Source organism: Xiphophorus maculatus, chromosome 19, assembly GCF_002775205.1.
Source record: "Xiphophorus maculatus strain JP 163 A chromosome 19, X_maculatus-5.0-male, whole genome shotgun sequence".
Taxonomy (NCBI): domain Eukaryota; kingdom Metazoa; phylum Chordata; class Actinopteri; order Cyprinodontiformes; family Poeciliidae; genus Xiphophorus; species Xiphophorus maculatus.
Genome location: NC_036461.1, coordinates 7,735,439 through 7,749,845, shown reverse-complemented (window position 1 = coordinate 7,749,845; position 14,407 = coordinate 7,735,439). Strand labels below are relative to the sequence as shown.

Genomic DNA, 14,407 nt, shown 5'->3' with positions numbered 1-14,407 from the left:
GCTGAGTATTTGACTCAGACTTGGTGACACATAGTCACATCTAAAATCTGCAAGGCACCTGCCCTCAAGGCCTGGATTTGCAGATCCCTGGTCTATGACCTTCTCAAAAACACAAGGTAAAAACACAGATTCTATTTCGGTGAAGACATAAATTCCAACTGGAATAATAATCTGCAATAAGAAGACTAAGATGGGGATCATTTGATTTATCCCACAAACATCTTGCTGGGCAGAACAACTATGATTTGTGTTGTTATTAAAATGTTTCTAGTACTACAAACACAATGCCATTTTTTCCATTGTTTATGCTTCAAGTGTGGTGGTCACACACGATTTCTGTCAGAGAAAACACTTTGATGTATAAGCAAGAGCAGATTAGCCTGAAATCTCAAAAGGCTTTGCGTTTTGTCTTTGCCCTCCTTTGGCGTCAGAAACATAGAGGTGGGACCACAGATGAGGGGGAAATGTTGAAATGATATTACAATTGGGAAAAGCATTACTACACTAAATGCTCAACTGTATTTACCCATTGATAAGAGAATGACTTCAGAAAAAATGTTTATTTGTTATCAAATGGATGTAAAAGAAAAAAAAAATTAACAATTGTAACCCAAAATATGATTTCTAAGAAAAAGTATCCACTTCTTTAATAGCAATGTCAGAAAATGCAAACATAAATGAGTGGTAAAGATTTTCCAAAGCAAGATGTCAACTAATGACAACAAAGAAATGATGTCCTTTTCAACAGTGACCCCCCGTTATAGCTTTTATTTGAGCTTTACTGTCTTCACCATGAATTTGAGCGTATGCTCTTTCTTTCTCTCTATAAAAAAGTACAAACAAAGCAAAACAGAAATCAATGTACCCCAGGACAAGAACGCCATGGTTGAGAAGAAAGGGCACCTTGTATTTGTTGGACAACTGCAAGTAGTTAAATATTCATGCAACTTTAGAAACATCTCTGTGTAGATTTCTAGGCTAACAATACATTTTTTTATTCTTCATGAATATCAATATGATTCTCCACAGTCTGGTTAAAGTCTTTCTCCAAGTAAATTAACAGATAGATTTTTTAATGAAATCTGTTGATAAATCATATCTTCAGTCTGTACAATAGAGGTACTAAAAATTACAACTGTCATGGTATATGTACAATTTACTACCTACAAAGTACAACAGATAGCATGTAATAAAATATGTAAACAAATTTCTCATTTTTTTGACACAGTTGACTGTGACAGCAGATAGAATTCACACTTTCAACATCTGGTTTATTTCTGTATACACATTGGTTAACAGTGTAGTAGTACTGCATCTGTGTTCATCCTGACACCTCCATAGAAAAAGAGAATGATAGGCAATGAACCAACACACACTTGTGCAGATAGATAAAACCACCACAGACTGTGCAGCAAGAAGAGATCTGTTTGACGGGTTTCGAGAAGAGGGGGGAGTCCTGATCTTAGATGAAGAACTGCCTTTGTGTTATCCAAGCTGAACACTCTTTACTGGACTTTTACTGTACTGCACCTTACTGTGGAATCAGGATGGCATGCATTTTACAATCAGGCGCTTCTTATCAAGAGAACCAACAAATTCTTCCCACAAAGAGAGTCACTGTGTCTGTCAGACAATGAGAATAATTGTGGTGAATTAGATGCCAGAGCAAACAGATGGTATGAGGTCTGCCCTTGGCAATTGACTCACTTGGATTCATATTATACACATAAAATAGTTTTCTTTTCTTACTGTTCTCTTTTAATCTTTTTTTCTTTTGCTTTAAGCAAAAATAAGTAAGACACCACACTTATATTATGTATAAACCATAAAAATCTGTAATATTTTGATTACAAGAGTCCTTTGTGTGCCTGACCCCCTCTCGTTAAGCACTACTTGTTGCTTACATGCTGGAAACGTTTAAGATAATGAGCCTTTTGTAATTAACAATTTCACAAAAATTGTTTAATGCCAAGGATCACATAGCTCTAAAAGTCACTTAGGAGAATGATGCTGTGAAATATTTGTATACCGACAATGTCTCTGACCAGATAGAAGTGTAAGGTTTCTAAAGTTGCTATTTAACCTTGCCATTAAGCCTTTTGCTTAATAGTAAGTGTGCTTTATGTTACAGTACATATCAGTTCAACTATTCAGCACAGTATAGAATTATTCAAGTCCCATGTTATACCATCATTTGTCAAAGCTCCTCACAGGGAAACTGGTAATAAAAGTTCTCTCAGTGCCTTCTCTCTTTGTTCTGTCGGGTTGACCAAAGTCTCAGTCACACATAATACTCCTTATCCTTGTTTTTCTGTCTCTTGTTGCTGCCTTTCAGGCTCTGCTGTTTGTCCTTCATGACAGCGCCATTGCTCTGCACAGCCGAGTTGGTTATGTAGTGCCGGCTCTCGTCCACCTGGTAGGAGCCTTCATCCCTGTTCCTGTACTTATACATGGCGTACAGGAGGATAAGGATACACAGCGCTGCGGCCGCCACTATTCCGATGACCATCCCGGTGGTGCTGCTAGATTCACGGACCACCTCCGAGGGCCCTGGGACTCGCCTGACGCCTGGCTCTGTGGGGAGTGCTGTGGGTATATTATGGAACATGACGGAAATTATTAATGGGCCCCTCAGCTTGCTGCTGTCTACCTCACAGGATGTGGCAATAGAAGCAACACTAGGTTGGGACTGGGGTTTTAGCTCGCGTTTTTTTGTTTTGCCGGAGAATTGTGGAGGGCTGTGGTGGAGGCAGAGGTGCTAGTGGTGCGGCTCTGGTTGGCGGTTACTGGTATGGTGGTTGTCCTACTGCATCTGAAGATGGAAGGTTTGTTTGGTATAAAAGTCCTGGGCGCCTGTGCTTTGTAGTCACCTTGAAAGTGTGATGTAGGTCTTAACAAGGAGAAGTTCGAGTGAAAATCTTCATCATCATCAGTGGGGGCAGGTAAGACTTCAACGCTTTCCCAGAGCCATACCCCGATATCACCAAGCCATCATCATCACAATCATCGCTGCCTCGGTCCGACAAGCAAGGTACCCCCGCCTCAGTGGCCTTGGACAAGGACTCTTTGGTGGTCTCAATAATGGTGAGGAGTGGGTGGTGGGTTGAGGGAGTGGGAATGAAGGGTGCACGGGGAGCTACAAAGGGGTGCTCTAATGGATCCTCAATGACTAATTCAGCTCCTGGAAGTGGAAAAAGATTTATTTTAGAACCAAACTCTATGATTTATGAACCAAACAAAGCCAGCAAAAGCCATATATGAAAACATCTTAAAAGGCTTAAGAGGTAAAATGGGAGCCAGAAGGATAATTTAGACTTTGATTATATTTCAGTTTATTTCAGCCACTAAACCCTGGCATATTTGTTTTCCTTAATATTGTTTTTCATGATAACAGTAATCTAAAGCAAATTGTGTGTAATTTTTATTATTAGTATTTTTAAATTTTTTTTGGTAAAGTTAAGAAACCATCTTCATCATATATTTTAAATACATGACAAAGCTTCAGTATTCTATGGGACCAGAATTGCTGCTGTGTTGTCATATTTTTTCTCACATAAAAGCACAATAAAAATTTAAATATAAAAGTTTTTTTTAAAGACCATCTTCTTCATTCTTTCTTGCACTTTATTAGGAAAACCTAGTCCACCAAATGATCCTCTAGTTTGTAGAACCACCTCTCACAATGTTGTGGAGAGTTTAATCCACTGATTATCAATGTTGCCTCATTGCTGGTATGACTCAATTTTAGTTCAGATGGCCACACATTTGACTTTTGGGTAGTAGAGTAGTTCGTGGTCAGCTGAATAGTACCAATTTGCCCAGATTGTTTGATTTCAGAACAAACCCATGGCATTAGGGCTCCACATGCATCCTTGGCTTTTACTCTGAGGTCTTTGTGTCAATCTGCTTTGTTTAATTTTCTCCAACCCTGAATTTGCATTGTGATCAAACATCTAGACCGGGCTGCTCAAGTCCAGTCCTCGAGAGCTACTGTCCTGCAACTTTCAGATGCACCCTTCCTCCAACACACTTGAATCAAATCAATGGCAAATTGCCAGACCTGTTCAGAGTTGAATGACTGCTTGTGAGGGAATTCTGCCATTTGATCCAGGTCTGTTGGAGTAAAGATGCATCTAAAAGTTGAAGGATGGTAGCTCTTGAGGACTGGACCTGAGCACCCCTGATCTAGACTTGCTTCCCATCTCTCTGAAGGACATTAAAAAATATATTGTAGTTCAATCAGACAGAACTGCAAATTTGCAAAAGAAAAAGAAAATAATTTCTCTAAAGACAGTGCTGATATCTTTCCTCTGGCAAAGTATACATATTCCTGCTTTCATACGAGTCCTCTGATAATAATTTAATATTGTGTTGCTTTAGTTGTTGCAGAAATTGCTGATACTTTCTTTTTAAAATCCTGTCGAAAGGCAAAAAGCTAAACACCATTTTATGCAATTACTGTACATTTCAGGTATTAAATGTATAACTTGTAGGGTTGTTGTTGTTGTTGTTCACATTTACTGAGTGAATGCTCAGCCAGCTTTTTCCCCAATACTGGTCCTTGAAACATACTGCCTTGCATGTTTCAGCTTTTCCCCTGTTTTAGGACACATGGTTTAAATTGATGGGTTAAATTACCAGCCTTCAGCAGATCTTGATAACAAGCTGCTGGGGGACTTCGACCATGTACCCCATCCAATGCTGCAGGGCTAGGAAGTGATCCAAAGAACTGATTTTAATTATTGTGAAACCAATTGTAATATTGCTACTCAGTGGCTCCCAGTTCATCTTAAGCCCCTTGTTTACTTAGAGTAACACACAAATGTAGCAACACCTTCGTAAATAGTTCTCAGATGCAGGGCTGAATCCTTCATTAGTGTTATAGAGTGAGTCTAATTTAGATTTCTATTTTAAAAGTAGCAACTGAGTAAAAAGGTCAGCATTCCTTGTTTGTACATTTGCTCTGCAATTACATTATCAAATTCTAGTAAACTGATGTTGTTAGTGAGTTATTTGCCCATTTTGCATAACAACCTGGCTAGCATAATTAGCGAGCTCTGTAGGTGGGCCCTGTTTTAACAACAAAAGCATCCTACAAGGTAGAAGAGTATGTAAATAGTAAAAGAGGGTTTTTCACATGACCCACAACTGCATCATGTTGCCTTGAGTGTATTTTGTTGTAGAATAACTCTGTTACCAGAAGCAGCTCTGTCACCAGACAACATTTGTTTAGTTTGCATTTAAAAGCAAAGCTTTTAAATGTTCACCCCTTACGAAACAGCACTTTAAATGAAAGGCATTCATTAGAATTTTGTTACGGTCTCCTTTTTTTAGAGACAAACAGGATGGAAAAGGGTGGAATCATAATCATTCCTTTAATTTACAAATTACTGCTCAAACACCAGATAGTTTATTTTACCTTATAAATATAAATGGACCATATAAACTTTGGAGTTTGGCTTCAAGTAATTTTGATTCTTTTGGCAGGAGGAAACAGGAAACAAATTGGTAGATGTACATTTATCCTGGATTAATGAGATACTGGAACAGTCTGTTGTGGTGATGAAGCTGAACTGAAAGACGGAGCTCAGAATTTACTGCTCCATTAATGTTCAAACCCTCACCTATTGTCAAGAGAGATAGATAATACTGTAAAAAGTAAGCTCCAGAATATAAATTTCTAAATTTGCATTCTTTGTAGGGTAGCCAGACCAGTTAGGCAAAGAGGTTCCTCATCCAGTTTGAGCTCTGGATACTTATCCAAATCCCAAAGAGTTTAGAGAGAGAGCTGAGGTGCTTCATCTGATCAGGATACTGTCTGGACACCTACCATTGGAAGCAGTGGGCTTATCCCAATGGAAAGAGTCTCCTGGCCAGGCCCTAAACTCACCAGAGAAGCTGTACAACCAATAGCCACTTTAATAAAAACATTTTAAACTTTTAAATGATCATTTAAGCAATGCTCAGCTGCTAATAAAAAACCCAAAGTATGCCAAAAAAGTATCAGGCAAAGATTTTCCAACTGATTGTTACTCCATTTTGTCGAACCTATGTAAATTGTAGCCTTATTGACAGGAGTGGGATATTCTGCTGCTGTAGACCATCTTTTTTAAGGCTTTGACATGTTGCATGTTCAAAGATTGTATTTCACATGTTCTGGTTGTAGTAAGCGGTTACTTGAGCTACCGCTTCCTTTGTGTCATCTTGAAATGGTCTGCTCATTCTCTTCTGACATGAACAGGTTCTTTTGCTTCTCATTTTCAGAAAATTTTTTTTCCAGGTGTGTTTATGGGTGAAAATCCGAGCATGTCAGCAGATTCTGAAATACCCAGTTCAAACCATCTTACACCAACAACGACACCATATTTCAGTCATTCTGATGACTGAAGTATGTTTCAGTAATTTGTCCTTTCCAGGTTTATATAGGTCCTATGCATTGAGTATCTGTCATGTAATTAGCACTTTTTGTATTAGCAAAAAAATTGAACAGCTGTATTTAACGAAGTGGCCAAATGATGGCCTAGGAAGACCTTGGAAAAGGGATCGTTGGGTTTTCCCTTTTGGCCTGTTACAGCTAGGACCCAGCTTTTGATAAGATGAAACGAATGGATAGACGGACTACTTTATTTTTATTTCCCCTAAACAAAATCCAATAGTTTTTGGTATATTCTGGGCAATTTACAATATTTTTTCTGATTTTATATAAATGCTGAGTGTTGCATAGCACAGAACAATATTTGGGTCATGTGCTATTATCACTGGAGTGAACATTCAAAGCACCAACTCATTACCATGAAAGTACCCACTGTGATTTAGTATGTCTTTTGGAGTCATTCATGCAAGTTAACACTTCATACAAAACATTGCTTGACGCACTTCAACTGCAAACACATCCAATTACAGACATACAACACGTGCCTAAACAAAGGCCTTCTGTAGGATCTCAAACTTGACTGAATATTTATCAGCTGTAACATGACCACATATTCAACAAAGATACGTGGTCATATCTTGCATAACCTGCAGAAACCTGGATTCTACAGGTTTTCAAGAACAGATTTATCCAACCAGCGTCATCATCTGATTTTAGTTAATGATAACAGAAAGCTTTTGAAATGTTCAGTTTACAAACTGCATCTTAAACAAGCATCACAAAGAGAATCAGAGCATGCACATTGTGTGTCATTAACTTACATCAACAATTTGCCCGCATGATTTTTAGGCAAGAGGAAAAGAATTTACAAAGGAAAAAATGTGTAAAAATGTAGGATAGCCACTTGGTACCGTTAAAGATAATTTTTATCCACTCTAGAATGGGTTCTATCTTAAAACAATGACGGTACAGGGAGGCAACAGCACATACATCCACACCACATAACAGAAAAATAAACACCATATTTCTGCTTTTTATCCTTTGTTTCTCTTTCCTTGTAAATATTTTTTTTACAAAAAATCTGCATTTTTTTCATAGCAAGAGACTTCAGTGAGCCTAAAATCTATCCATGTTACAATTTTTGCTTAATTTGCTCTTTAGTGTAGAATGGATGGATGACTTTATATTTCAATATTTCTAAAGACAAGGGAGGAGGTGAAGAAGGGGTTGGACCTATGAACATACTACAGAGGAGATGAGGATGATGAGGGTGACAGTGTAAGTCAGTTGCCATGTCCATGTAAAGGCAGTACGAAGCGGTCGGGCGGCATTAGAGGTTTTGGCTGTAAGGAAGGGATGGGGATATACAAACAATGAGCAATATACATGCCCATCTACAGAAAAGAACAGAAGAACTCTAACACTGACATGTCTTACAAACCCTAAACTGCAACTTCTTAGCCATGCAATTCAATTTGTATTGTTCTTACAGTAAAGATACACTCCCTGACAAAAACAGTGACCCACCCTGAGAAATGGTCTGATTTGGATCTAGTTTGATTCACATGTGGACCAGTGATAAGAATGCAAATTACTCATTTTGCAAGGAGCTAGCACATCTCAAAAAAGACACTAGAGAGCTTCAGGAATGAGATCAGGAATGGAGTGATTCATTCAACAGTAGGTTAGAAAGGTCACCATACAGAAAGGAATCCTCAGACTCATTAGATAGCATTACTAGCACTTGATGGGATTTTATGGGATAACAATGTGAATTGCATGAGGAACAAACACAACACATTTATCTGAAGCTAAAACCAGAATCATTGTCAAGGTTCTGGTCACCCAAGACAGGAGAAAATCATTGTGCTGTACTGCAGACAAAACCAAACTCCATGGTATTTGCATCTGCCATTCGGACACAAGCACTGTCAGTATTTTGCATTAATGTCTTCAAATAAAGACTTTGGTACCTCCTCATCTTGCCTACACATTCAGAGTAGTGAATGTATAAGCTAGATGACTCATGATACCATGACTATAACATTCTTCATGTCATAATAAGACTAGGAGTATGAACTAAGTTTAGTTTGTTTAAGTGATGAACTATGAAACTAAATTTATTTCATGTTAACTTTGAAAACTCAACCTGCAAATAGTCCTTAATGAGAGTGACCTGGCTGAACACTGGGTAGACCTATTGGACTTTTAAAAGCCTTAGTCACCCTGTGAAGTGGTTTAACAATTTGCATCAGGTAGATTACAGGTTTATCCTCGCATCTGTAGTCTGACAAAGCAGAGAACAGTAACCAGAAAAAAAAGAAGGACTTTCATATTTAGTGATGGACTGCAATTATTTTACTCATCTACCAAGATATAAAGAAATGATAACCAATCCAATTTTGTCAAGAGAGACACTACAAATCATGTTGAGGGTCCCAAAGTTCAAGTCATCCATAGTAGTAATTTGGAGGACAATGATGGGATAAGTCTTGGGGTCCTCTGAAGCAGTGACATGATACAGTCACTCACAAAAGACAATTGTACAGATGGTATGTGCATTTAAAAACCACTGCTGACATGGTGGATAGTTGTGTTATTCAGTCTCCCAGACTCTTACAATTGAACAATTATCAAATGCCATCAAGTGCTAGTAATGTTGCTGAAAAGCATCTAGAAGGCATCTTCTGTATCTGCTGATCTTCATTTAGTGTTTTCATTAGCTGTTAGACAATATTTTTTTATCTTTGTCACTGCTTTGGTACCACCACTGATGCCCTTTGAGGGTCAACATGACGGCTCCATGTAAATCAATTTATTCCCATCCCTATCATGGACTACATGTGGAACAAATTATGTCTAAATTGAACCATTCCTTCAGGGTTAGTACATAGGTGCTTGACTGCTTTGGTCAGAGTGTGTATTAAAAGATTTTGTTTTGTCAAAGTAGGTTGTAAAACGTCTAAAATTGTTATGTGAGAAGTAGATCAGGAACTGCGTCAGATCCTAGTCTGTGTGAGTTTTTTTTACGTGTTCTCAAATCTCATCCTGAAGTGGGGATACATTTTATTAAATTTACGCTATTGCATTGGTGTTTATCTGGAAATTAAACACACAAGCTAGTTACTGAAGGAGTTCCAAATCCAAAAAAGTCAAAATATAGGAAAAAATATTTCACACTTCGATTTAGGTATTCTCTGAGGAAAAAGAAGAAAACATATATGCCAAAAAACATAATCAGAACCAAAATGCCAGCAATCAACTGGATAAAAAATATGACCAGTTTCAAATATTAAATGAAGAAAAATGTTAAGATGAAGGAACAAAGCCATTTAAAATTTTGCACACACTACAACCAGATGCACACAATAAAAAACAGACACGGATGGGAGAGGCACTCGACTGGAGGACGGGCTCCTCTCTCATGTGCTCCCTATAATGTTAGTCCTTAAACATGAGCCGGCCGTGCAGTCTGGGTGTACATCAGAGGGAGACGGTACTGGCTGAGAATGGGTTACCACTACTGTCATTTGGGTTTGTTTTAGTCGAACTGCAGGATGTTGATGCATGCTTAAAGTAAGTTGCATTTAGGGAAAGTAAAATAAAAGAAACAACACAGCAAACTGGCAGGTCTGACCGATGTAAGAACAGGAGACGGACACTGTGTCCCAATCCCATAAAACAAACATGCAGTTAAAGTAACACTGTGTACTGGCACAAAACAATATCCTGATGCAACTTAATGAGGTTTCTATTCTTATTTTTCAATGAGCTGTGAAACAGTGAAAATGTTCTCATTATGCAAACCGATTTGCTGGGAAATAAGATTGTTAAAGTTTATTATTTTCTGTGCAGACAGCAGTATGCAATTGGGACACATGTTCACATGTAATAAGAGAAGTTGAACAAAACACACAAAACATATGTTTTTAGTACACTAATATTAAAATAAAACAGCAAATAATCTTTTTTTTTTTAATTCAGAGGTAAAGCTGATTTCCAAAACATTTTAGATGTAACTCAGGATTTTAATGGACTCCTGCTTAATGAAGCAAATCTGAGTAAACTAATCTGAAATATGAAGAAGACAGAAAATGTTTGCTCAAACTGGTGAGACAGTAATTGTACATCCCAGTTTGTAAGAACTCTTTGCCTTTACTTAGGAGTACAGTGCATCTGGAAAGTATTTGCAATGCTTCACTTTTTCCACATTTTGTTGTGTTAAGGCCTTGGTTAACAGTGTAATAAATTATTCTCTTTCCTCAAAATTATGCACACAAATATCCCATTATGACAAAGTGGAAAAAAGTATTAGAGGTTTTTTTCCATATCCATTAAGTTTGAAAATCAATAAATCACATTAACTAAGTATTCACAGTCTATGTCATAAGCTAACAGTGAAACAAACGATCAAGGATGACCAATTGAGCTGTTTCCATTGATCATCCTTGAGATGTTTCTACAACTTATATGAAGATTAAAAAAATGACTTAAGTTGAACACAGATTCCCTCACTTGGATAAAATTTACACCAAATAAAAAACTAATTATTCAGAGAGGAGGAAGGGGGAAAAAATTGTGTAGGAAACCTTTAAGCTATTTAGAATGTGTTTTTCTTGTTTGTATTTGTCCACTAACCTTTTGTTAGCTCATGGTACAGGATACATGATTTGGATGCACAACATACAAGACACATTTTTTAGTAATATTTTTGTAAGGTGGTGGAGGGGGCCCATCACATTACAGAGTAGAGAGAGGGCTACACTGGATATATATGTTACTTTTGCAGCGCTCGTATCTATTAAGATGTGTTACACATTTTTCTATTAATTAAGGTTAATGTTAATGTATACTTTCTGAGAATATATTTAAATTTGTCTTACTAAATCGTTAGGGCTTGGAAATCTTCTAGCAATTTAAGCTATGACACATCTATGGTCTGATTTAAAAAAAAAAAAAAAATATATATATATATATATATATATATATATATATATATATATATATATATATATATATATATATATATATAAAACTTTGACCTTTTTTTTATTTTGAAACTCCAAGTTGAAATCCTTCTTATTCTCCATTTGTGTTTCGATAACAGAAAATATTGGACATTCTGGAGAAGACAGATGAAAAAAGCAGAACCAGTAGAGTAGAGGTGGAATATTTAACACAATCCAAGTTTCTTCTGGTTCATGATTTGGGGGGGTTAACTAATATATTCTGAACCAATAGCAACCATTCTTTATTTAGTGTTTTACATTATGTTGTTCCTATGTCAAAATAGATGGAAATAACTACTGACAGAAAATGTCAAGGAGACCAGCTTTAAATCTGCTTTCTCTTTCAACATATGCCACTATGCTCTTTAAGTCATGTTTTAAGAAATTGATGTTAATTTCATAAGATGGCACATCTGACCATTATGTATTCATGAGCAAGGGACAAAGTTAGTTATTTTTTCTACTGTCTTCTTCTGCAATTTTTTAAATGTGTATGTGCCATCACCAGATTTAACCTGACATACTGGACTTTGTGTGGCAGTCCAAGCTGCGACATTTAATGATTGATTGGGATGAAAGTTCATTTCACTAAAAACACCCCAATCTGCACACTTAGTCAAGTAATTATCTGCTGAATAAATCATGGAGAAGGTTGCCATCCCACTGGAGACTATTCAAGCGTTTGGCAATAGAAACAAGGTGGGAACTGATTTCTGTAAACATTAATTTTCTTGTAAAATATTAATGCTATATAAACCGGAGTTAAAACGTTGTGTTGTCTTTCATACCTGAATGTTCCTACATGATAATGTTATCCTACACAAAATATTTATTGATAAGTATTTTCCTTTCTTTTAAATGCACTGTTCTGACCTAAACGTGTTGCCAGATTGTGGAAACATGATTGATTTTTATTACCGAGTAACAGTTTGAGAGGCGAGCTGTATCTTTATCACTAATAATGTTCGATAAAAATGTATCAAAGATCTCAATTTATTAAATGTGTAAAGGTGCAGTTCATAAATAACTGAATGATCCATTTTTATTGCCATCTTATAAAATTAAGCAACAAAAGGACAGAAAGGTTTACAACAGAGAACAGAATCACTTGATGAATTCTCTAAACAAAAACTGGCAGTCCTACTCACAAATAAAAAGTGTGGGATAAAACAGGCGATTTGATGACGCTGCGACTGCAAAAATGGCTCACAACTTCAACACAAATGCAGATAAAACAACTGAGTTAAATGGATGAGGTGCCCGGTGTTGTGTGACAATGAAAAACCATGCAGTGAAATAAAATATTCACCCTGAACAGACTGATTTGGTTATCTAAGGACTTCATAACAAAAGGTCTTTTTTTGTTTAAAAAACTAGAAACTGGGAGACAAAATAATATGAAATGTGAAAGAAGGAGCCGATGTCTCGCTGTTCAGGGTGGGCAGATAAATAGTAGATGAAAATGAACATGTAATTTTATCTTTGAAAGCTGAACGGCAAGACACAAAGCCACACGATACACCAAGAGATGTGAGGAAACAGTTATAACCAACCAAAACATCATGCCACAGATGATGAGGCCAAAAGAATGCATTTTGGCACAGTTCGCGGAAAGACGGGAGTGAAATCTTGGCAACAAAACACCAGGAAATAGCATTGACTTCCCAACTGAAGGAAAAACAAAGTAAGAAAAACTAAAGCATGCAGCTTTCAATCACGCTAACATGATGTTAGGGTTAGAATGGTGTGAATTTCTGTGTAAACACATGACTGGATGACTGGGGCCCTGTCTTTGTCTTTCTTCACAAATCCCCATGGATCTCAGGCTTCACAGCACCGTTTGAATCCCCTTTTACACCACAAGATCACAGTCTGTTTGAAAACATTTGGGAATGACCCTTTGACCTTTGGTGAAGTTAACTGACATATCACTTGATTTAAATTCATTGTGGCAGTGTATCTGGCAATCTATTAAACCAAATATTTTTTGGATTTGTCAAATATTTACTTAGCCATATAAATCTAGAAGATCCATTTTATGCCAACTTTAAATGTTTGGTAGAGTTTTAAATTTAGAACTAAACATAAAAGTATGAAACAGTGGTTCAACTACAGATAATTTTCCACAAGAATTGTTCACTTATTGCAGAAAGCATAAACTGTGCTCTAACTCCCAGGCCATATTTGTAAGATAGGTAACTCTAAACCAAAAACACAAATTTCAGGCATATAATCATATGATTTTAGGAAACTTAAGGGTTAAGTCATCTGTGATTCATGGAAATTAAACTGATATATTCTGAGAACGAGACCTGTAAGTTCAAGGAAAGTTGCCATAAGTTTGAGGAAGGGAATTTGAGTTTTGAAAAAAACACCAACTGGCAGGTTCTATGAACAATGTAAATTTCACAAAGGTAAGCTGCAAGGTATCGGTGACCTGCGAGTTATTTATTTGCATTTCCTGACAGGGAATTCAAAATTTCCAGAAAGTGAATTGAAAGTTCTGAGAAAATTACCTGCAAAATTCAAGGAAGGTATCTTTTAAGTTCCCTGAAAATAGCCCATTAGTAGCAGGACAACTATGGGAAAGTAAGTTATCAAACAGAAAAATGTATGTAAAAATATTAGTTGTACCATGTATTAGGGACTCAAAGTACTGGTAAGTTGTATGCTTTCTACAAAAAAGTGTACATGTCCACACTTAATTGTTTCATTGTAAAGGCTTTTGTTTCATAGAGAAATGTCATTTTAATCACTTGGCATTGTCACTGAAATAGGTCAAAACTACACTTTTTAATGTCAGGGAGGTTCCCAATTTTTTTCAAATTGATTGATTAACTTAAGTTATCAAAATTTTTGAATCTATTTGGATACAAAAAACAGAATAATGAGTACACCTAAGAGCAAAAGTATGACCCAAAGAAAGAAAAACCTGTACACAGAAATTCAATGATATCTGTTCTCTATCACATTTACCAGTGCAAGCTTCTAAATGTGAAAAAAACAAACACAAATGTGAACAAAA

General features: G+C 36.6%; 1 protein-coding gene across 1 annotated transcript in view; it reads right to left on the bottom strand.

Annotated features, from left to right (window-relative positions):
* Positions 1-545: 545 nt before the first annotated feature.
* nrxn3 (neurexin 3) overlaps positions 546-14,407 on the bottom strand; it is a 121,363-nt gene continuing 107,501 nt past the window's right edge. The window contains 3 exon segments of the mRNA XM_023352245.1: positions 546-2,739; positions 2,742-2,931; positions 2,934-3,181. Of these exon segments, the coding sequence (XP_023208013.1) occupies positions 2,282-2,739; positions 2,742-2,931; positions 2,934-3,181 (896 nt within the window). The 3' untranslated portion in view covers positions 546-2,281.